The sequence below is a fragment of the Lagenorhynchus albirostris genome, chromosome 2 (genome assembly GCF_949774975.1).
Source record: "Lagenorhynchus albirostris chromosome 2, mLagAlb1.1, whole genome shotgun sequence".
NCBI lineage: Eukaryota > Metazoa > Chordata > Mammalia > Artiodactyla > Delphinidae > Lagenorhynchus > Lagenorhynchus albirostris.
This window is the reverse complement of record NC_083096.1, coordinates 89,037,596-89,061,925: the sequence shown is the minus strand read 5'-3', so window position 1 is coordinate 89,061,925 and position 24,330 is coordinate 89,037,596. Positions and strand designations below refer to the sequence as shown.

Genomic DNA, 24,330 nt, shown 5'->3' with positions numbered 1-24,330 from the left:
AACATATAAACAAGTCTATTTCTTCACAGTCTTGCCAAAATAATGTTTCCATATTCATAAATATTTTCCATTCTAATGAAAAATGCTGAGTGGTGTTAATTTGCATTTACCCAATTTCCAGTGAATTTGAATATTTTTCATGTTTGAAGATCATTATATATTTTATCATAAATTGTTCATATAGTTTTCCCATTTTTCTATTGTTTTTTTTCCTTTCCCCCTCATTACTTATACATTTAACAAAATTACTTGGCTATCGTGATAAATAAAGGTTGTAGGAGGACACTGATGGAAGCAGGGAGACAGTTGGTGCTTTCAATAATCCAAATGAGAGATAATGCAAGGTTGTCACAGTAGAGGTGGTAAATAATGATCAGATTCCAGGTAAATGGAGAAAATTTCCTAACAGACTAGGGCATGAGAAAAAGAAAAATCAAGGTTTACTCCAAGTGTGTACACTTGAACAAGTGGAAGCCTGAATTTGTCATTAACTGAGATAAAGAAGATCTTGGTTGAGGCAAATTGTGGGTGTGGATAATTAGAACGTAGGTTTGGCCTGTGTTAATTTTGAGATGCCCACTGGACTTCTAAATAGAAATGTCAAGAAGGTGTTTGGATACACGATGTTGAAGTTCAAAAGAGAGTTCCTGAATATGGATGGTAATTTGATCCATGAGAACTAGGTGAGACTATCATGACTGAATATAGGTATAAAATAAAAGACATACAAGGACTGAGCTGTATGTAACTCCAATATTATGGATCATAGAGAAGGGAAGGAATCAACCAGGGACTAAGGAGCAACCAATAAGGTAGTAGGAAATCAAGAATATGGTGTCTTGGTAGCAAAGTGAAGAAGAAATTTCAATGACAGACTTATAAAAAGTGTCAAATGCTACTGACAGGTCAAATAAGATAAAGACTAAGAACTGACCATTAGATTTAGCAATATGTTGATTGTTGAACACCTTGAGAAAAACAGGTTTAGTGGAGTGGTCAAGACAAAACCCTAATTTGAGAGAATTTCAGAGTGAGAAGTAGGAGTTTGAGACCATCAGTATAAACAAATTTTGAGAATTTTGCTATAAAGAATTCAAGCCACATTTCCATACCATGGAATTTATTATCAGAAGAAATGTGGTTCTTGATGATTCCATGAGCAACAAAGCCTTAATAGTAAAAGAAGCAGAAAACATCAAAAGGAGAAGGTAAGAAAATGAAATGAAATGAAAATGGATGCAACATGTCTATGAGGATGATTTTAGTTGAATTTATTTTATTTAACAAACATTGATACATTGCTATGTGTCAAGCACTATTCAAGGATTTGTAAATACAATTCATTCAATAATCTTCCAATCCTCAAAATTCATTTGAGATTGCCCTTTTTCCAACCTTTAAATGTAGTCTGACATGAGCCCACCATTTTAACTTCTCTGTTTATACTGTTTCCCTAAGTGAAGTTTTCCAGACCTATGACTTCAAATAATATCTATTTACTGATAGCCTTTAACTATGTATCTCCTAGCCCCCAAATTTAATGTTTTAGCTTGATGGGAAAGTGAATTTTTAATATTTTAGTTTGTATTTTCAATTTTCCCACAATGGACATGTACTGGTTCTTTTATAAAATGTTTAAAATTTTTTCAAAGGAGGTAATAATTCATGAAATTATATTCCCACTGATAGATAAATTAAGACTGACAATTGATCACTGCATCTAGCAACATGGAAGTCACTGGTGTCCTTAACAAGATCCATTTTGGTGGAGTAGGGGGAGAAAAATCTGCCTGGAATAGTTTGGCAGTTCCTCAATGAGTTAGGGTATGACCAGCAATTACACTCCTAGGTATATACCCAAGAGACTTGAAAACATTATGTCCACACCAAAACATGTATCCAAACGTTCAGAGCAACACAGCAACATAACATCCTAGTAGCCAAATGTGTACACAACCAAAATGTCCATAGACGAATGATAAAGTGTGTTATATCCATACAGTGGAATATTACTCAGCAATTAAAGAATTACATACTAATACATGCCACAACACAGATGAAACTTGAAAACATTAAGCTAAGTGAAAGAAACCAGTCACAAAGGGACATATATTGAATGATTCATTCCATGCATATGAATATCCCAAACAGGCAAATTTATAGAGACAGAAAGTGTTGGTGGTTGCCAATGGCTGGGGGAAGGAGGGTCTGGGAAGTGACTGCTAATGGGTATGAGGTTTTTTGGAGGTAATGAAAATGTTCTAATTAGATCATGTTGATGGTTGCACAACTCTGTGAATATAACCACCACTGAGTTGTACACTTCAAAAGGGTGAACTTTATGATATACAAATTATCTTAATAAAGCTGTTACAAAAACCAAAAAGGCAAGAGAATCTAGCTGATGCTCAGTTTGCATTTGTTCTACTCCTTCTCAGTATTTTCTGACTTATTGTTTTCTATTTTGTTGCCAATGTCCAGGTTTTATTTGACCAACACTACTTCCAGGAATTTGTTAATCATTTTTTTTAAAAAAATAACCCTTTCCTCCCCCTTAATCCCCATCTCTACACCATTCTCCAACTCACTAAATCAAAGATAACCAGATAGGAAAATGTCTGCCTCTATTATGAAAAACTACAATTTACCACTTTAAAAAGTATTAAATGTGGCCATGTTCATATTTACTTTTCACACAATCCAAGTCACATATGTACAAATTCCCCCCCCCACAAAAAAAGGAAGCATTTGCCTAGGAATAATAACATATCACTTTAAGCAAACAATACACTATATAGCCTGAATTCTAAAACCCATTTTGTATTATATGAAACTACTTTGTAAAGGTTATAAAACAAATGTCCCTCACTCTTGAGAAATGTTTGAATTTTTAAATAATGCTGCTATAATACATTTTCTTTCATGAAATTAAAAAAAATCTTACAACAATGGTGAGAATGTATCATTTATGGGTAAAGAGACATATAGATATACAAGCCCATTGGAAAAGCTAAGTTTAGAGCTGATTTCCTCTGTTGGATTGTATAATTTAAAAAGTACACAATAATTACCTATTGTTGGAATAACATCTGAGCAATTTAGCTAAATGTACAAACAATAACAAATATTCAAACTTGGGGAATTGAAGTTAAAGTAATAGAAAAATAGAAAACTTTTCCTTCCAAAAAGAGGTATCTAGACAAAGATTCAGATACCCCATGAGATTATTCACAAAAGTCATATAATCAACCTTTTCTGTATTCCTTAAATAAAATTTGATAATCAACTGATGAAAAGACAAGTTTAATATTCAAAGACACTTTCAGAATGCATCTATAATTAACTTAATGCAAAAGTATTTGAAAAAACACAGCTATTTCACTGGTCTTTATGTATAGCAACATTTCATTATTTTTGGCTCATCTTTATACGCATTTCTTCAAGAGCTGCTTCTTTTTCTCTCAGCACCTGCTTAAGTCTTCTTATTTTTTCATCTCTAATGGTTTCTTCTAACTCTGGTGGTGTCATGGGGAAAATATCTTCAGTATAGTTTTTATTGAAGGAATGGCTTTGCTCAAAAGCTGTATTTGAACTCAGTGTGCCTTTCTCTTCATTCCCATGGGTAGAGTGTTCTACCTCAGATCTCTTTTCTTCCCTGGTTTTGTTGCAGCCTCTGAGAATGTTATGGTGTGATACATTTGAAGTTGGTAAAATACTGCTAACGAGTTGGGAACTGGTGACATTAGTTCCTCCATTTACAGTTGTGTTATAAACACTCTCAGTTCTTCTCTTCTTTGTGTGATCCATCTTCTTATTGGTTTTTGCTTTTCTTTTCTTACCAAAACCCTGTTGCAATGTTGAGTAAGATTCCAAAAGAAAAACAAAATATTATTGCTGAATAGTGTGCTCTCGAATTTAACAAAGTTTGCAGATACAAATATTTAGCCATTAAATTCAACTCAACAAAATATAATTCACATATTCCTGCTTAAGTCAAATATTAGAAGCTATATTGATCTACTATGAAAACCTAACAACCATATGTGAAGAGCATAAGAAATAGAATTTATTTATTTATTTTCTCCTCTGTAGAGTAGGCACATAGGGAAGATTATCCCTGGGAAAGGTTGACCGGTTTCAGATCTGAAGTTCAGGACATTATACAATAATGAAATATTTATAAGTAGAATGACAGTAAGCAAAGTTATAGGGATTTTATTTTCATCATTATTGTGTAGATTTCTTAAGATGTTTAAATTAAAGTAATACTTCACTGAGTATCTGCATGCTTATATTTTCCCTGCATTTCTGTCATTTCTTTTCTTTTCTTTTCCTTTTTTATTTTTATTTTTTGGCCATGCCTTGTGGCTTGCGGGATCTTAGTTCCCTGACCAGGAATTGAACTGGGACCCTCAGCAGTGAGAGCTCGGAGTCCTAACCACTAGATTGGTAGGGAATTCCCTAAAGCAACATTTTTAATTAACTGGGGATGCATTTTTACCTGTGCATATATGGTTCTTCTTAACATTGTTTTAGTATAATACATATACATGCAAATTTGGTAACAACTATCATTCATATTAATGCACAAGACTAAAAAAAAATCAAGAAAATTAATACATTCATATATCTTTGGAGTACCTACAAAGGACACTTTAAAATCTATTACCTGTTTTCTCCCTTCCTCCTTCACTATAAACTCTGTCTCTTTGTAAGTATCACTTTTCACCAAACAGCTAAAGGAATCAAAACCTCCTCCAGAGCCCAAATGGTGAGGAATCCGAGTAAGGCACACGCTCAAATCTTTAGTGAGACCAAATATCTTTCTAAGTTCAGCATCATTGTTCAGATATGATGCCTTATTGCTTCTTCCTTGGGAATTGTTCTTGTCATTTCTTTCTTGAGTAACTTTTTCTAATGTTGATGCCATCTCATTCTGGATCTGGAAATAGGAAAAGAAAACACACAAACAATACTGCCAATTACTTAAGCTATTTTATCAGACTAGCAACTAAGTGATTACCTCATCTTACTTAAAATGCTATGCTTTAAAGTCCTAAATGATTGGATTGTATTACTCTTGCCTTACCACCCACACTTGAAAAGCTGAACTTAACTGAGCAAAACCAAAATGTTCTCCTACAATTTTACTTTCTTGTACTAGGAAAGTAACAGGTAGTTAATTCTCAAACAAATGAAATGAGAATACAGACTAATGACAAGTTAAAAATAATCAATATAACATCATGTTGGAAATTGTCATCTTTTGGAAAACTCTTATAGCTTTAATCAATTTGTACTTAATCAGAATTTACCTCCTTACATCTCTGGAGTTCATTGAATTCTGTACTGAAGGGGAGAAATACTGAACATTATTAAGTAGACCTCTAAGAAGGAAAATGTGGGTACAAATATTTAGTGATTACACATACACATATCTTAAGTAGAACAGAAGGATAACTATGTGGATATGTTGAGTAATTGAATGATTCAGAAAGAAGGACTAAAAGAGGAACAGGAGACTTGTATACTAAAAACACAAAAAACAACCAAACAACCCAATCAAGATGTTGATAAATTCTTTTTCCACAAATGACTGAAAGGTATTAATTAGCCATGTCCTGTCCCTTCTACCGTCTACCTAAAAAAGTTGCCAGATATCTCCCTACCACCACAAAACAAACAAACAAATCCCAGCACTGCTCTGTGAATAATATTAATCTCTTCATATACTAAAAGTAAGCTCTTAAGTATATATGTATGCATGTATATGTATTTATGTGTACAAAGATAAGTATGTGTGTGTGTATATATATATATATGTATATATATATATATATATACACACACACACACACACAAAATTTTACTAAGCTTTGAATTCATATTATCCTTCTCCAACTCTTCTAAATCTTGTTGCTCTGTGATTTGTTTGTTTAATTTTGCTTTGAAGACTTGGCATGCCAAATGATTCTAGAGAAAAATACTGCTTCAGCTCTCTCTATTACACTCCTCAAACATTTCCTTCAGATGAAAGCTTTGACTTAATTAAGCATTCATGTGCGTATGGTATGTGTGTGATGAAGAGAAGGATGGGAGAGGAGGGAAAGAGAGGTATCATAGATAACTAACTTTGAGAATTAAGAAAGAAAAATTTTCTATATACATAGATAAAAAGAACACCCTAACATGGGAAAATTACCTTTGGTTCTTGGTCTCTGAAAACACACTGTTGTGAAGTAACAGTTGTTGCATCAACAGAGGAACTTATTTTCTCTATGCTGTGGATGATATTTCCTTTTCTGGGGGAATTTTGTCCTGTACTAAATCCATCTGGAAAGTCTGGCTTTGAGAATAAAGTCTTACTGTGCTTTAAGTAGTTAATGGATTGGTTCATACTATGTGGGTTTGGGGTAGAAAGAGATGGTTTCTCCACTTTCTTATTCTTCTCTGCCCTTAGATTGGCCATGGAAGCAAGCTGGGTATTTGAAAGTGATTTTGTCTCCATCTGGGAAGATTTACTTTTAGCCAAAACAATACTTACAACCTCTCTGGATATTTCTGTGACTGGACTTGAACTTACTATCTGTGATGTATCTTTTCTTGGTGGAATATCAGGAGAAACAGAATTCTCTTGGTCAATTTGTGATGGCAAAACATCTGTCCCCTTTTTAGCCAATAGATAGACTTTCCCATTAAACATAACCAAAGCATTATCTTTAATAGGCATACTTTTGGATTGTGTCCCACTAGGACTGATGGTACTCAATGGTGGCAAATTTACAGTATTATCTCCCAAACTTTTCCTATCTACAAAAGTTTTTAAAATCTTTGAAGCCACATTATTTGAAGATTTAACAGGAACAAGAGATGGAGTGCAAGGCTGTAGATTCTCTTGAAAAATCCATTTCACTGGAGCAGCTTGAGAATGCTGACCACCTTTTAATTGTGTCTCTTTAGCAACATTCATTGGAATCTGTGTGGTGTTTAGTATCATTGGCTTTGCTATTTCTGTAACAGGTTTTGGGTAAATGTTTTGAAAGTTCTTGGTAACTACATTTTTCACTGTATTTACAGGAGATACATAAATAACAGTTGGTATTTGGGAGGCCTCAACTGTTCCTGAGGTACTTGTGGTTGCAGTTGCAAGTATCTTTTGCTGAACTGAAGGAGGCAATGAAGACGCTGGTACAGATTTCACTTCAGCATGGGCTGGAATCTGTAAATGATGCCCAGAAGGCAAAACCGGAGACTTCACAGTCATTGGAAGACTCTGGGTATTTACTAAAATATAAGATGAATCATTTTGTGTTGAGGAGGGAGAAACAGCAAACGTTTGCATGGTGAGTCCATCAATTTTCACACCATGACTCTGAACTTTAGAAACTGATGAGGTAAAATTTTCAGTTCCCACAGAAGTAACTCTAACTTTTTCTGCTGTGTCTACTGTTCTTGTAAGAAAATAGTTTGAAGAACTGGCTGGCTGAAAAATGGGCAATTGAACTGATGCACTTGTGGAGGAGCTGGAAATCTGAGTCTGAAAAGTAACTTGAACTGGATTTCCTGTATTCCCTTTCAAAGCATCAGACATGACTGTAGATTGAACTAGTGGTATAAGATTTCCAGAGGAATTAGGAATTGGAAGTAATTGCAGAAGATTTTTTCCATCCGAGCCAATCGTCTGAACTACTTGGTACATGCAGCCTGAAACACTTAAAAGAACATCGAGTAAATAAATACAACATACTACATGGTATATACATTTTATTTAAAAACAAGTATTTGCAAACACTATGTTTTAAAAATAAAAATTTATAAAATATAATAACGTAAGTATGTAATTTGTCACTTTGAGTTTTCAAAGTGAAATACTGCAAAAGAAAGAGTTTGAAGAAGTAGAAGAGATAATCAAAGGTATGGTCAGCTTTGATATAGATCTCCTTACATGATTAGGCAATGGGTATAAGATATTAGCATTTATTCCTAAAAGTAGACTTTTCTAAGTTTTACCCTGTATAAAATTTCAGCTACTAGAATATGCTCCTCTTAAACTATTAGCATCCTTCCTTCTTTTCCTTAAATTCTTTCCTCTAGTCCTTCTCCTTTACTATTATTGACCAGGATTCTTATTTTACCTCCATTTATGCTTATTCTATTTCCCTCACTTTTTTCTCCCCCTACCCAATCTGTTCTGTATTCTTCCCACTGATAATGACAAGTTCTACTGTCAGCCATTCTTTTGCTTAAGGCATCTCTTAAGATGATACCTTAGTTTGCCACATTTCTGGAGACTAAACTGAGTTACTCATGTAGGAAATAGTTTCTTCTTTGATTTATTGTTCCAGGATGTTTGATGTTTGGTGTTAAATAGCTCTTGGTATGGCAATTACTCATATTAGTTCCAATTGTCAGTCAACCCATATGTATAATAGCAACATCATTTCAGCTGAATGGTTTTCAGTGAATGTGGAATACACTGGAAGTCAATAATTTTTTAACTTAGCCTATTTTGATTCTATTAAAAGTTATCAGCTATTACTTAGCACAGATTATCTGATTTTTTTAAAAAAATCCAATACTAATCTGTATCTGTTTGTACAATCAATTATTTGTAGATTACTTAAATGCAGACACCTCAAGTTATCCTGAAACCATCCTTCAGTTCTTGGAAAATACTAAACCCTCATGGGACTCAGGGTAGTCACACATGCTACTTATTCTTCACCCACCCATATACTCAACTCTCAACATAAATGATACTTCCCAGAAGATACATTCTCTGGCCACCTTAACTACCCTTGCTCTTCCTTCACAGGTAATAATATTACATCTGTTAGTTTCCTTCATGGTACATATCATAAGTTGTCATCATATATTAATGGATTTTTTCCACTGGTCTACATATTGTCTCTCATACTAAATTCCAGCAATATGGGTACAGAGTCCATGTCCTATAGACCCAATATGGCCTTACATGGCTAAGATTAAATGAAAAAAATTTAAGAATGAAAAATAATAATAATTAGAATTCTCAGTAGTGTAAAGGTGTGTTTTTCTGCCTATAGGTGTTTTTAAAGCTTCAGGTATTAATACAAATCAAAGCCAAAAATTCTATGCATCTTAGGAAGCACTGGATTTAGTTTTACCTTTTTGCAACCCCAAATAACATAATTATATACTTATAAATATTTAAAAGTTTTCTGGCCCTTTGATAGCACTTCAAAATGTTATATTTACTCTCAATAAATTAAAAGTTAATCTCTAAAGAAGTATAAACATAAAGAAAAGTATCAATTCTTGCTTTGACAGGTTGAAGAAGAAAACCCACCTTCACCTCCTCCCTATCCCCCAAAAAGCAAATATAAACTGGATCAGAACTTAATTTATTAAACCAAAATTTACTGAGTGTCTGTTATGGTTTAGGCACCAGACTCAGTTATGTAGCTCAGTAAGCTACAGCCTGGGGCCAAGTCTGGCCCTCTCCCTGTTTTTGTATAGTACACAAGCTAAGAATGGTCTTTATATTTTAATTTAAAAAAATCACAAAAATAACATTTTGTGATATATGAAAATTATGAGTTGCAAAACTCTGTATCCATAAATAAAGTTTTATTAGTACACAGTCACACACATTTTTTATGTATTGTACATGGCTGCTTTCTGCTGCAACAACAGAGTTAAGTAGTTGCAGCAAAGATCACATGGCCTATAAAGCCTAAACATTTACTATCTGGTCCTTTACAGAAAATGTTTGCTAACCTCTAAACTAGTTCAGCCCACAATCCCTAAAAGAACTTAAAATGCTGGGTACATGGACATGTAAATAGGCAATTTTTATTGAGATAAATGATGTACTTGGAAGAGTACAAAAATGCTCACTCCTTTTCTTTAAACATTTTCTTCCCAAGGTTTCCTAGATATGACATACTTCTATCCCTGTAGTGACTCCTCAGTCTTCTTTGCCAACTCATTCTGCTTGAATCAACCTTAAAATGTTGGAATTCACCAAAGCTTAGAGTAAATTCTTCTCTTCTTACTCTGTAAGCTTTCCCCCAGATGATTTATTTTATATGCATGATTTCAACTAAACTACCATTTATATATCAACAATTCAAATAGTTATATCTTAGCTCCTTTGAGATTCAGGCTTATATGTCCAACTTCCCTCTTGACGTTTCCATTCAGAATCTCAAATGCACCTAAAACTCAACATGGTCTTTTCCAGTGTTCTTCCTTCAGTAAATGGCATCCGAACTACCTTAGATGCCTAAATCTGAACAAGTAATTCCAACTTTCTTACCATCTGTATTCAACCTATCACAAAATCCTGTTGATATTAACTCCTAAATTTCTCTTGACCTATTCAATCGTTTACAAATCAATTGTTCCCACTCTAGTCCATCTCTGGCTTGGTCTATTATGGTAGCTTCATAACTGGTCTTTTCTTCAGTCTACCATCTCCTTTTAAAATTACTCAGCACTCTAACGCCAGCCCTTCCCAGCTTAAAACATTTCATCAGCTTCCCACTTTCTTTGAGTGGTAGAAAGAAAATCAAGAGATTCTGATGCAATGGAAGCCAAAGGAAGAGAGAGTTTCAAAAAAAATTGGGCAATTCTATTGAAAGTTTCTGAGAGGCCAAGTAGGATGCAGGTTAAAAATGTATACTGGAATTAAGGGCATGAGGATCATTGATGGCTTTAAAAGAGCAGTTTGGTGAGGAAAGAAGTTGGTAGGAGTGAATATGAAGACAACAAGGATAGACAACTCTTTTATGAACTTTGACTGTAAGAGGAAGAGAAAAACTGGAAAGCAGCTGGAAATTAAATGGGGTCAAAGAAAAGATCTTTTCTTTTTTTCTTTTTTTTTTAATGTTAGGTGAACTAGAGCATAAATGCTCATGTGAGTCAACGAAAGGAAGAGACTGGTAATAAAGGAGAAAGAGGGGTAATTAATAATGTAAAGTTTGAAAAGGAGGTAGGAAATTGAGACCATAAGACAGTTGAAGGGACTGAACCTTAAAGAGAGCTGGAGAAGTATGTCCTTTCATCGGAACTGGAAGAGAGGTTAGGTGCATTTGCAGGTAAATTTAAAGCTTTGGTGTTAGAAGGTTGAGGTAATTCTGACCTAGTGGCTTTTACTTGCACTATGAAATAAGGATATGACATCAATTGCTAAGAAGAGCAAAAACAGGGAGAGATTTGAGGATAATCAAAAAGATTTGAAACAGTCTTTGTGAAAAAATAAGCTGACCTCAGAAAATATCAGTCATCAGGCAGGGTTGATGGCCCAGGGAGATAGGTAATGATCATGAATTCATAGTAATACCAACCTGTGCTCATGAGAGTCTCCCTGTTTCACCAGGTATAGGCAGAGAAAGTAAATCACTGAGTTCATCCAAGATTGGGGTGGCTTCAGAAGGGTATAACAAAAATCAAAGAGGAGCAAAAGATTTTAGGGTACTGAAAAAAATTACCAAATGATGAAATACAGAAACTATACTAGATGGGAAGGAAATGAGAACATAAAAGGCTAATGTATAGGGAGAAAATAAAGGGAATGGACTGAGGGCCAGATAAAGAACAGTCAGAGTGGGAATACTTAAACAACTAAGCTAAAATATAGGAACTGGTGTTTGGAAAGCAGGATGCCTAAATCAAGAATTCTGTAGATGCAGCAATTTCATCTGATAACAAGAACTACAGAAGTGGATAGCTGGTGATAGAATGGAGAAAACACTGAGGAAAAAGATCTTTGTACTGAAAGACCAGGTGACAAAGAGGTTATCCATACAGATGCTAAAGTTATGTAGGATTAGAGAGAAGATTGGGATGTGGGTGCCAAGTTCAGTGACAGAAAGTTGGTAGATGGTGTTAATGAACCATAATTAGGACCATCTACCAACTTTCTGTCACTGATATGCCAAAAAGTTGTCTTGAAGCCCACTGTCTTCTGCAATCTATTTTCTTTCCCATTATTCTATGACACCTTATTCTCAAAGATTATGAAATATGTCCACACAGTTAAATCTGGCTTTACTCTATACTCATTCCCTAGGTGCTCTCTGCTGAAATTAGCACTGGTAGCTAATTATCCCTCCATCTTGAACCTCTTTCTACTACGATATCCATTGTGTACAATATTTCTTGTCTTTCTTAATGTTCCCTTTCTTATTCATTTTCTGCATTTTAAGTATCCAACTATGACTTCTCCCCAAAGTACAGTTCTTGACCCTGTTTCTTCTTTAACACATTCTTCCTTTGTAAATCAACCATACTTCAATAAAAAAATAAAATTTAAAAAAGGCATTCTTCCTTAAAGAGTGCACCAAGGTAATAGTTCAAAGCTTCAACTATTACCTTCAACTATCTCTTCTGCAATGATGACTCTCACGTTATATCCTTTTATTCTATCCCCTAATATTGACCTCAATTCCGTATTTGTGATGTCTGACCAAACATTTTCACTTTTAATACCATTACTTTAAAGTTAAAATTACTCTGTACTGAAAACTACTACTCTATCTTACCATCCAGTCATGTGTCAGCACTACTGTTTTCCAGTCACTTAGGTCTTAAATCACCTCGTAATCTCTATCTTTACCACCCTCTTTACTCACCTTTAATTCACCCATAGTACTTTGTATAGATGCTTACAAAGGATAAACATTCAATAAATGTATACTGAATGAATCACCAAGTCTATAAAGTTTTTTTTTCTTTTTTACAGCTCTTACTCATATTCTCTTTCTTCACCTTTGCCACTTCTACTTGCTAGATCAGACCTGCATCACCTTGTATCTAGTCCTCATTATCTCATTCCTGTGTTTGGCTCTGACTTTTAAACTCATTTTTCTGACTGTGGCCATTATCATTATGTATCTCTGGCAGACTAAATTATTGTTTTCATCCTGTTACCTCCTTGCTCAAAGTTTCAGTAATTCATCATTGCCAATTCAGCCTGACATGAAAATCATCTACAATCTAGCCCCAACCAATCTCTACAATAGCCCCAACCAATCTCTACACCTAGAACATCTCAGCATAAAATCTCTGGTCCTACCAGAAAGGTCTCTACTATTCTGGATTGTCTCATGTACATTATTTACTCTAAGCATTCTTTAAGGTTTTTTTTTCTTCTCTAACAATTTAAAACATAGTTATAAACTGAGGATCAATCCATCTTCTCCATGAAATATCTGCTAGTCTCTCAAACTCATATTAATTTCTTCCAAGTTGGAATCCCTAAAGCACTCTCATTGGTGCCACTAATGCTAGGAGTTACATAATGCCTTCTATAAGGCCTTTGATCTATTAGTTAATTTTAAAAAATTAGTAAAGTATTTTTTTCCTCAGTGAGCTTGAAACCCATTATGGTCAGAGACTATATCATTTATTTTGTAACTGTTCTTCCAATACCAAGCACAGTAGGCCCTCAGAAAATTATATAAAAAATAAGGCAGCTCTTTCAAATATTTCAAATATATTGAAATGTCTCAATACCTTTAATGTTTAGTCTTATTTAGTTTATGTACTTCATTTGTCAGTAACACCTGGCTAACACATTAGAAGCTTCAACAGAGCAGAACACATGCTTTTATAATTAATTATTTGCATGGGGCAAACACATTTTAATTGGCATATTAGTTAAACAAATCACACAGAATTCTGATACTTCATTCACATACTTTATTATATGGCCCCTATATTTCCGCTTTATAAAAACATTTATATTGCACAAACTCTTCAAATCTAATCATGGATTTTTCCTCTCTTCTTCATTTCCCCTCCAAAAAAGGGAAGAAAAATACAGTTTCTTCTATGTCAGTATATCAGTAGAGATTCATACAATCTACCAGAGACCATAAATTCCTTAAGGGTAGGTTATTCTATTCATATCTATATTCTCTACACCTAATAGAGCAACTGGCACACTGTAGACAATGTTGGCTGAATTGAATCCTACAAACTCTGATTTTAAAAAAGTCTGTGATTTCCTAGTAACAAATGGAATGAGTTCTAAAAATTAAACTGAAATGCAGAATGCTAAGGAAAGAAGTGATAAATCAGGGTGAAATTCATACTTCTTCAATCAATATATATATTTTTCAGCTATAGAAGAGATCTTCCACTTAACATACTAAAACCCTATGAAGATTCTGTTTTCTTAAAGATCATATTCTGTTAGTTAAGGTTAGAACTAAAACTAAAACCGGACTTTGCATCCCATGCTCTGGTTAGGTCACTTAAGAAGAAGAGTAATCAACATGCTAATTACTTTAAACCAACTAGGATGTGAACTGAGAAACTACACTGGAAAACTAATACAGTTTTAAGGCTTTAAAAGAGAACACAGGAATACATTAGAAAGATTATGGGCTTCTAATCCTGGCTCTTCCAATTATTAGTTGATTGAGTTTGGTAAATTTATTTAACCTCTTTGAATCTTTCTTCATTTGTAAAGGTTTGCTATAACTGGTTGGGATTCTAATAAGCTCCCAATATAAGCTAGATATCATCTTCCACAAAAATATATAATTGGTGTTCAAGAACAAGTAAATGAATCAGATAATCTTTTGAAAATGTGAGAAATTTAATAAAAGATATATTAAACATACTTATTATATAACTTCTGACATTTTTGACTATTCTAATTTTGAGTGAAGCATTTACAGATTAGATATGGAATGATAAAAATTTTGCAGGTTACTGAACATTTCGTAGATAATTTTGCAAAATTTTCAACTGCTAAGAGACTTTCTTCCATCTTACTCTCTCTGATTCAACATTATGTACATACATAACATACACAAGTACATAATGTAATAATATATATGATAATATTTACCATATAATATTATATACATAATAGATATGTTATTGTAAACAGTTGTCATTAACTCTAACCCTAATAAACAGTCCAACAAGGTAGGTACTGCCATTCCTATTTTATAGTTGAGAAAATGAAGATTTAGTAATATTAAATAACTTATTCAGAGACATGCTTTCTTGGGCAATCCCATGCATTTTCTTGTATTTACTTTAGCATAACCCTAATATAACATGGTCCCAAAAATTCATGAATAAACTGAGAGATTAATGAGAAATAGATTTCAGTTAGCCTTATGGTATGTGTGTCTTTCTCTCTCTCTGCCTCTCGTACACGTACACGTACACACACACACACACACACACACACACACAAAAAAATCACAAAAGCTAAGATAATAACACTTACACTGTACAAAACTAAATGCACACTGAACTGACAATGAAACATTATCTGTCTAACCAAACCAAGCCCCCTGCTGAGGACACCCATTTTAGCTCCCTATTTAAGAACAAAAGGTCAAAGGCAGATAGAAGCCAACGGTCTATCACGCTCTATTTTCAGCTCTGACCCTGCCTGAGTTTCAGATTCAAATATCTCACTGATTGCTTTCTTGGTGTGTTCCTCACCTCAATTAATTTACCAATATCTACCCAGAAAATTGGCATCATAATTGATCCACTTTTCTTCATGCCAGTTCACTGACAAGGTCTGCCTATTTTCCTTTCTATATTTCTTTGAATCCAACCCTTGCTCTACATTAGCTAGTGCAGGCTCTCTGAATATCTGAAAGGACAACTGAAATAGAATCCTTATATGCCTGACCCCTCACCCCCAAATCCACACTGCCATCAGTTACCTAAAACGACACCTGACCATGACAGTTCTTTTCTTAAAATCCTCTGAAGGCTCTCCAACAGATGAAGTCTAATCTTTTCAGCAAACCCTTAAGAGCTTTCTATTTATCCCACTTATTACTAGTAATAAGTCATACTGCTGTTTTTTTTAATCAATTCCCTCTTCCTGGCATAGCCTGCATTCATCTTTAATTGGATAGCTGATACTTCCATTCCCCAACTCAGCCACTCCAGAAACCTTTCCTACAATTCCCTTTCTGTATGCCCTCACAGCATCATCCTGTACATAACACTATTAAAAAGTGTATTACATCATATCCACCTCCAGACTTAAGGTTTTTCATGGGCATGGCCCATATCCTACTCTTTAGTCAGCCTCTCAATTTAGCACAGTCTGTCACATAGCAGGCACTCAGTGAACATTTTTTAACCAAATGTTTGAACGATACAGATAATAAGTGGTGACGCAGCATATGAACCTAGGTCTCTGTAACTCTACCTTGTTTCTGTAACTACCAAGGTCTTTGTAACTCTACTGTACCATTCTGACTCCTGCTTTGCTCTTTGCATATGAAGTCCAAATCTAAATAAACTTAATGTTTACTGTCACAAATATCTTCCAGATTTTCCCTTTGTATTATAAGATTAAATTTGGGTTTTACATTTTATGCACTGATAAAGAGATACTTTTTAAACAATAAACATTCTGTATCACATTACTGAAAAACTTTACAGCAGGAAAGAAGTAACTCAAGAAAAATTCAAGTACCTACAGAAAATAATAAAATCATATAGCCATTTTAAACTTATGAAAAAAATGATTTTATACCATCAAAATATAAGAAAATATAAGAAATATAAGAAAATGAAGCTTCCAATAAACTAAAGAGATGACATTAATCCAACTATTTGCAAAAGTATATTTGGACATTATGCAGATTGTTACTTATAATAAAGAATAGAATCAAATATGCAATCAATAACCAAAGTAAATGTCAAATTGTTTCAGAAAAGCATCTTGTAAATGTCTTAAGTATGTGATTTAAAATCGAGGATTTGAAGAAATAAATGCATTCAAAAATGATAAAAAATAATGCATAAACCAATGAGTTAATGAACTCCAGATAACTGATGAATGTAACTAAAACAGAATTCAACTTGTAATGTTTTAAAAATATAGATAGCCAAAAGAAGTAGAAACTGGATAACAGAGTTAAATTACACAATACACAAAAAGTAAGGTTCTTACTCTGTCTAATTTCTGATATTGAAAAAGAATGCAATCCTGAAACAAATTGTGTTAAATTAGGGTAAATCAGATGTTATAAAATATCCAGGTACTAAAACAAGATAGAAGAAATGAACAATCATTAAAGAGTAGTTCTATTTTTGCATATCTATACAGGGCACTACCTCTGCCTTCCCCTTCAACTTCCACCAAAAATAAGCCAACAAAAAACATACATGCACAAAAGCTGGCTGTTGTTAAGATCTGAAATACAATGGTTCTTTTTTGGCAGTTCTTCCATATGGTTTTAGCTCAACACTTTTGGTGACCATTTCTCTTTAGAATATTATGCATACTTTTTTAAAGTGTTTATTACAATTAGGTTTTATAGCTACTTGTAACTACCTACTTCCTGGGCTAAAATTTGTACAGAAGTAAAGTTGTATCCTTACGATAATAATAATAGCTAACATTTAAATAATGCTTTTCTATTTTTCCTATACTAAGTATTTTAGTATATTCATTCTTTTAATCCTTAAAATACCTCTAGGTGCTCTTATTTACAGACTGGAAACCAGGTCACTTGGCCTCACAAATAGTAACTAGCAAAGCTAGCATTAAACCTAGTGAGCCCGATTTTCTTCAATCATAAATGCTCTTCCATGATTTTTATATCTCCATTTCCATGCCTTCTTCTTCACATTTTCCTTCTGCAGGGACTCGTTAACTTTCTTCTCGCCGCTTATTATATACCCACAAACCATGGAGAGTACAACTTAAAATATTCTACCTTAGCAAACAATTTTGTTCCAGTTTTATTTCTTCTTGATTAATATGAGCTTTAAAAAACCACTGAGTTAGTGATAAACTATTGTCTAAATTTACAAATAAGTGTCTAAGAAATACTAGAATCTCCCCCTGACAAATGTAGTTCCTCTACATAAACATCCAATTCGAGACGACATTCTCATTACACCTGCTTCGAATATGCTGTTCAAAGGGATTAACTTTACATGATAATTTCTCTATCTTCACTTTTCTTTATCTTCAAATAAAGCTATTATTCGAAATTTCAAAAAAAAATCGATTCCCTTATTCCAGAACAATTTTTCGGTTTCTATATTCATATACTCTTATCAATTACACAAAAATATGTCCTTTCCTTCTCACTTAACTCTCTTAAATTACAGCTATTTTCCCTTAAGGTCCAGCGCCACCTGAGCTGCACTTGCTAATCCGCGCGGATTGCTGCGTGTTTTTCTGCGAGTGCGCGAGAATCTTCCAGAAGATTTTGCTCACACAGGCGCGCCGGCCATGTTGATTTTCCTCTCCCGTGGAGATCTACTCTGTCAGCCTATGAAACTTCAGACGCTGGAGTCCTGCGGAGCCAGGGCAGAGGCTGACTGCGTCAGGCTCTGAAGAGGTTTTACGTTTCCGACAGGGATGGGCTCTAAGGGCTCTAAGTGCCAAACTGCCGCGAACTTCCCCTGGAGTGCTCACCCAGCGGGATCAAAGGCATCTGAATTGCAGAACGTCAGGAAACGACGGCCGACTCGACATCCTGCTAAGAGACGGGCGAGGTGCGGCCATGTCGAGGGAGATTCGAAACCGGTACTTACCAGTGCGAGGCGTTGCCTGACTTTTCCTCTGTAGGTTTCAGGAAGACCCTCTGTAGGTTATTGGACATTTTAGAGGAGTGGAAGGGACCAGTACATCCAGGAAAGGGGGCAGTGTCGGGGCCGAGGTCCTCCAAGTGGCGAGAACCAGAGCAAGAGAATGTAGGGATGGAGTTGCCCCGTAGCAGCTCAGAGAGGTTAGAAGCTGAAAGGAGAGCGACGGCGGGCTCTCGAGAGGGCGTATCCTCAGGCTTCGGATGGAGGCGGCGCAGCCACCAGAAACCGGAAGAATCGAAGAGGCTGACGGGGCGGGTCCGTCCCTAACCTCTGAGAAAACAGCCCTGAGTCTCCGCCTCAGCGCCTAGGACATCGCTCCAGAGTCACCGGGAATCAGCGCGGGAGGCGTGGCCTTAATGGTGCCGCCCCTATCGGTGCCGGGTCAGTGGTGAAGACCAAGCCAGACGGGCTCGGCCGACCCCGCCCACCGAGGCCGCCAGCGAGAGCAAAGCTCAGCCTAGCAGCTTCCGGCATCGTCACATCCGGTCGCCAAGGTGAATGGCTCGCTAACGCCCCGCCCTTATGCTGCGATCCAATCGCAGGTGATGTTTGCTGTCTCTTCTTCCGGATCAAGTAACGAATCGCCAAAGAAAATTCTCCAGATACCTACGCAAAATAAAATGTTTCCGGGGTCAATCGCAAAGTTTCTGCCTTTGTATTCGCCGCTAGTGTAAGTTTCCTCTCCCGCCAGTGCTTTAAAAGACATCGGAGCGCTCTTTTGAAGCCATATGCACTCCTGGCGTGAGAAAATTTTAGACGCCTGCCTGTGGCAAGCGCCTGTATTATTGCTACTTCCTGAGGGTTTCTTGGTTTTTTTCCTTTCTTGAAGCTTTGCCTCGAGATTTAACCTAATCTCTCTCCACCCCACCATTAATTCTCGCTCGAAATTACTTATTGTCATATAGTTAACTACTTGATTCTCTAAAAGTTTAATTCCTCATATAGACTTACTTTTTGGAATCTTTATTTGGATCTCCAGAGAAAAACTTTGCAGAAGTCTCTTGATTCCCGCTGTTAAAATCTCTTATCTGAGGAACAGGTTAAGTCTCTGGCTTCAGCTGGGACTAGAAGGAAGTTGTGGGAGGAGTGGTTTAGAAGATCCAGTTTTATCAGCTAGAGGCAGTAAAACTGTAAACTGGCTCAAATTTAGGAGATTGATGTATAGTAGCGAAGTTAAAAGGTTTATTTTGGTTTTTTAAAAATGCTGGGTACTCATTCTCCTAACTCCTTAATCAGCTAGTACTGATGAAAGATCTTGATGTTCTGATACAGAACGTAATACTTTTTAACTACTGTTCATTCTTTGTTAAAGGTTAATTTTAGCGATGTCGAATCCTGTGTGTGTAACTGGCATTTATCTTTCAGTCAAATATTTCCCATACTAAAGAGGGGGCAGAGTGGTGAGCCCTTAATACTGTCTTGGTTCTGATCATCATCCTATCTGTGAAAGCAAAACTACTTGAACGAGTTGCCTATTCTTGGCTTGTTACATTTTCTCATCATTCATTTCTTAACTTTGCAGTTTGGCTTCTCCTCATATCCAACAGCACTTCTAATAAATGAAACTCATTGTCACAGATTGGGTTCCCTGGGAAGCAGACTCTTGAGATGGACTTTGGTGTGCCTGAAGCTTATTAGGGATCAGTATCTGTAGAAGGGAAGAAAAGGGAGCAAAACTCGGCAGAGGGAGACGTTGGGTTGTGACGCCCAGTCTCAACAAAGGCCTTAGACTATCCCACACAGAGCTCTAAAATTAAGATGATCTTTTTTTTTTTTTTAAAGATGAACTTTTGAAGTTTTCCCCAGTAGGATGCAGGCTTTGCCAAGGAAGGATGCATGACCTTAGGCAAGGATGATCTCCTTAGCCAAAGTAGTTCCTCAAGATGGCTGATAGCTGAGGCGTGTCTGCTGGCAGCACTCCAGTAACTGGCAGAATAAGACCTTCATTTTGCAAGGGAGGTCTGGGAGATGCATCAGAGTGTCCACTGTACTCATTAAACCACTCATTTAGCTGTTTCAATTGATACTATTTATCACAAATAGTATAAAGATTTGTTCAAATCTTTATTCTGCAGAACTGTTAATTAATTCTTCTTGATGCCATTGCTAATATACTTTCTTGGGTTTCCTCCTACATTTTTATGTACTCTTTTTCAGTTTCTTTTGAAGTTTTATCCCTCACTTGGCCATTAAACAGAAGAGTTCCTTAAACCTTGATGATTGATCCTCTTATTTTCTCAAACTATCCTGTCTCCTCAAGCGATTTCAACCATGCCTGTGGTTTCAATGACCACCTCTAGCCATTTTTATACTAGCCAAACACATAATACTACATGCCAAGTACTATTCTAAGTGCTTTACAAATATTAACTTGTTTACTCTTAACAAGTAGTAAAAATATTACATTCAGATGAAGAAACTGATGCACAGAGAATAGCATAACAGCAGAGATAAAGGGACGAGAGACCAAAAAGAAATTAGAGCACATTAAAATATAGTTCTTGTTAGCTAAAAGAGTGACAAATTTAAGCAAAAACTGACAGAAACGAATAGATTAATGAGTCAACAAATGTAGAGGATTATTTTACACACGTACATCTCTGAGAAATTAATAGTTGAAGCAGAGAAAAGATAGGCATAAATATCAAAATTTTAAACAATACAGTAAACCAGGTTGAGACATCAGATGGTAAATAATCCACTTATTGGATAGTTCACATTATTTTTGAGCACATATAAAATATGTATAAAAATAATGTGATAGGCTACAAAGGAAGCTCTACTAGTGCTGAAGGATTAATTCTATATATACTATGTTTTCCAACCATAAATTGATTAAAATTAGCTATCCAGATAATTAAGAACAGCTTTAAGACATATTTAGAAACTGAATAACCTATTACTAAATTACCCTTGGGTTAAAGATGAAATCATAATGGAAATTAAGTGATTTAAACACATTTGTCATAAAATAAGAACGTTTAAACACACATTAGTTAAGCATCCAATTTGGAAGTATTTTAAAAAGCAAGAGAGAATACCAAAGGAAATAAGAATAAGTAAGTGAAGTATATAACAACAAAAATAATGCAGTAAATTAACAAAGCCATAAGCTGATTCTTTGATAAAATCAATAATAGAGATAGACCTTTAGTGAGATTAATCAAGCAAAAAAAGAGGAAAGATGCAAGTAAGCAAAAAAAAGGTTAAATAACTATAAATACAGCAGAGATTTTTCTTTGCAAGTATTATACATAACAATTATAATACAACATTTGCTGAATCCTGCTACGATGATGAACTAATATGGGCTACTGGTTCCTTTCTCTAAATTATAAAAGGGAAACATATATTCTAAGAACTAAGAGAAATTTTTAAAACTCCTAAGGGAGCTGAAGCCTGTCTTAAAATGAATGTGTAGGGAAGAAAGTAGCTGCAGTCCAAGCACAGAAAACAGGGAAAGAATAGGTTGGGAAAAGACAGGTTTAAGTTATTTCTGTTGTCTCTCTCCCACATTGCCCTGGGATTATCAATGTCTGTCCACTCAGAAGAAAGTTAAGGAATAGTCCAGATTTGTTATTTTTCTTTTTAATCTCCAATTATTTTCGCTTTTTAAAAATCTCTTTTTTTCTCTTCCTCACACATACAGCATGCTAGGAGTGGGAGGTGGGCAGGCTGGCAGGAATAGCATGCCCTTCCACAAGTAAATTTCAGGTTTTTCACAAGGCAAAGTGCCATGTTTACTATAGTATTTATGTATTTATTAGTCATTTAACATGTTAAAAACTGTACTTACATTTTTATTTAGTCCTTGTCTTTTGTTTAGTATGTCAGAATTTTTTGGTGTTGTGCTCATAACCTCATTTTCCCTTGAGTAAAATGGGGTTTTATTGCATAATTTTGCATAGTGTGGTGATTTTTATGAATGTATATGTCATGTTATATCAGAACTGACTACAAGAATAGTCAAAAACTTTTTAAAGTCACTTCTGGACAAGACAGAGTAACAGGGACTGTATTTACCCTCCTACCTGAAGCAATGACAATAACAACAACCAGACAAGAATGCATGAAACAACACTTTTCAAGACAATCAAATAATGAACAATGTCTTAGCTTGGGCTGCCATAACAAAGTACCATAAAATGAGTGGCTTATAAAAAACAGAAATTTATTTCTCACAGTTCTGGAGGCTGGAAGTCTAAGATCAGGGTGCCAGTGTGGTCAGATTCTGCTGAGGGCCCTCTTCTGAGTTGCAGACTATCAACTTCTCATTGTATCCTCACATAAAAGAGAACAGAGAAAGGAAACAAGCTCTCTCTTGACTCTTATAAGGGCACTAATCGTTCATGAGGACTCCACTCTCATGCCTTCTCCTAATTACTTCCCAAAAGCCCATCTCCAAATATCATCACATGGGGGTGGGTAGGGTTTCAACATACAAATTTAGGAGGATGCAAAAATTCCCATCAGACAGTGATCCCTGAAAGATGGGAAACAAATGAGGTAAATCTTACAAATGCCTCAGATTACTGCTTTGAGAGAGTTTCCATACTACAGCTCAGGGAGGGAAAACTGAGGAAGAACATGTCAGCCTAGCTGAGTTGTGAAGATGGAGTTGATGGTCCAGGATACAAGGCAGCTACAGTTGATAAGATAGACTATTAGAGGAAATAATTGCATTGAAGAAGAATCCCAGAGATCTGTACAGTCCCTCTTGAGTATTCAGCAGAGTAATAATAAGCACAAAACTGTAAGGAAACAATCCAAAACTGGGGAAAGAACCATCCAAAAGGAATAGAGGGAAATAGTATCTAACACACACACAGGGCTGGAATCAGTACTCATTCTCACATCTGGACTGGAAAAGTTCATACTTCATGGGTGCTGTATATAGTATCTCCACACTCCAGATCTACCTAATGCACCACACAAACAAGACCTGAAAGTATCAAACTGTTTCCAAGTAAAATAACTGTATCCCAGAGCAAAACTCAAGAAAATGTTTAGCAATATAAAAATATCCAACACTCAATAAGGTAATAGTGACAATGTTAGAATCCAATTCAAGATTATCAGGCATACAAAGAGGTACTAAAATATGATCCATAATGAAAATCATCAATCAAGCAAAACTAGATGTAAGATGTTAGCTCCTAGGTATGGTTTTCTTTGTATTTATCTTATTTAGGATTTATATGCCTTCTTTAATCTGTATTTTGATAATTTAATTTTCAAAAATTGCTCACCAGTATTTCTTCAAATATTGCTTATCAATCCCCCCTCCCCTCTCTCTCCCACACACCTTACTGTATCCAATTACACATATGTTAGACCATTTATCAATATCTCATATGTCTTTTATGTTCTATTCAATGTTTCCTACCTTTTTTTCTGTGTGCTTGATTCTGGATATTACCCTGAACTCTTTCTCAAGTATATTGCCTACCTCAACTTCATTTAGTTCTTTTTTTTTGGTTTTATCTTGTTCCTTCATTTTGAACATGTTCCTTTGTAGCCTCATTTTGCCTAACTTGCTGTTTTTATTTCTATTTATCTGGAAGGTTGGTTAAGTTTCCCAACTTTAGAGAAGTGGCCTTTTGTAGGAGAGTCCTATGTGTCCTAGCAGCACACTCCCCTCTTGTCACCAGTGCTCTATACTCTAGGGATACCCCTCATGTGGGTTGCATGTTTCCTTCTGTTGTTGCAGGATGATTTCTATGAGTGGTCTGGTAGGCTTGGTTG

General features: G+C 35.4%; 1 protein-coding gene across 5 annotated transcripts; it reads right to left on the bottom strand.

The window, feature by feature from the left end:
* Positions 1-1,252: 1,252 nt before the first annotated feature.
* On the bottom strand, positions 1,253-22,992 carry LRIF1 (ligand dependent nuclear receptor interacting factor 1). Of its 5 annotated transcripts, none has more exons than XM_060139384.1 (4): positions 18,532-19,134; positions 6,203-7,712; positions 4,670-4,942; positions 1,253-3,846 (listed from the first exon to the last, which is right to left on the bottom strand). In XM_060139384.1, exons 1-4 carry the CDS (start codon positions 18,597-18,599, stop codon positions 3,409-3,411), a joined length of 2,289 nt encoding a protein of 762 aa, XP_059995367.1. In that variant the 5' UTR covers positions 18,600-19,134; the 3' UTR covers positions 1,253-3,408. The 5 variants fall into 5 exon arrangements, with proteins under 5 accessions (XP_059995367.1, XP_059995368.1, XP_059995371.1 ...); XM_060139385.1 differs by having other exon boundaries at positions 6,203-7,704; positions 18,532-18,596; XM_060139388.1 differs by lacking the exons at positions 6,203-7,712; positions 18,532-19,134 and adding an exon at positions 22,768-22,992.
* Between the last annotated feature and the right edge of the window lie 1,338 nt (positions 22,993-24,330).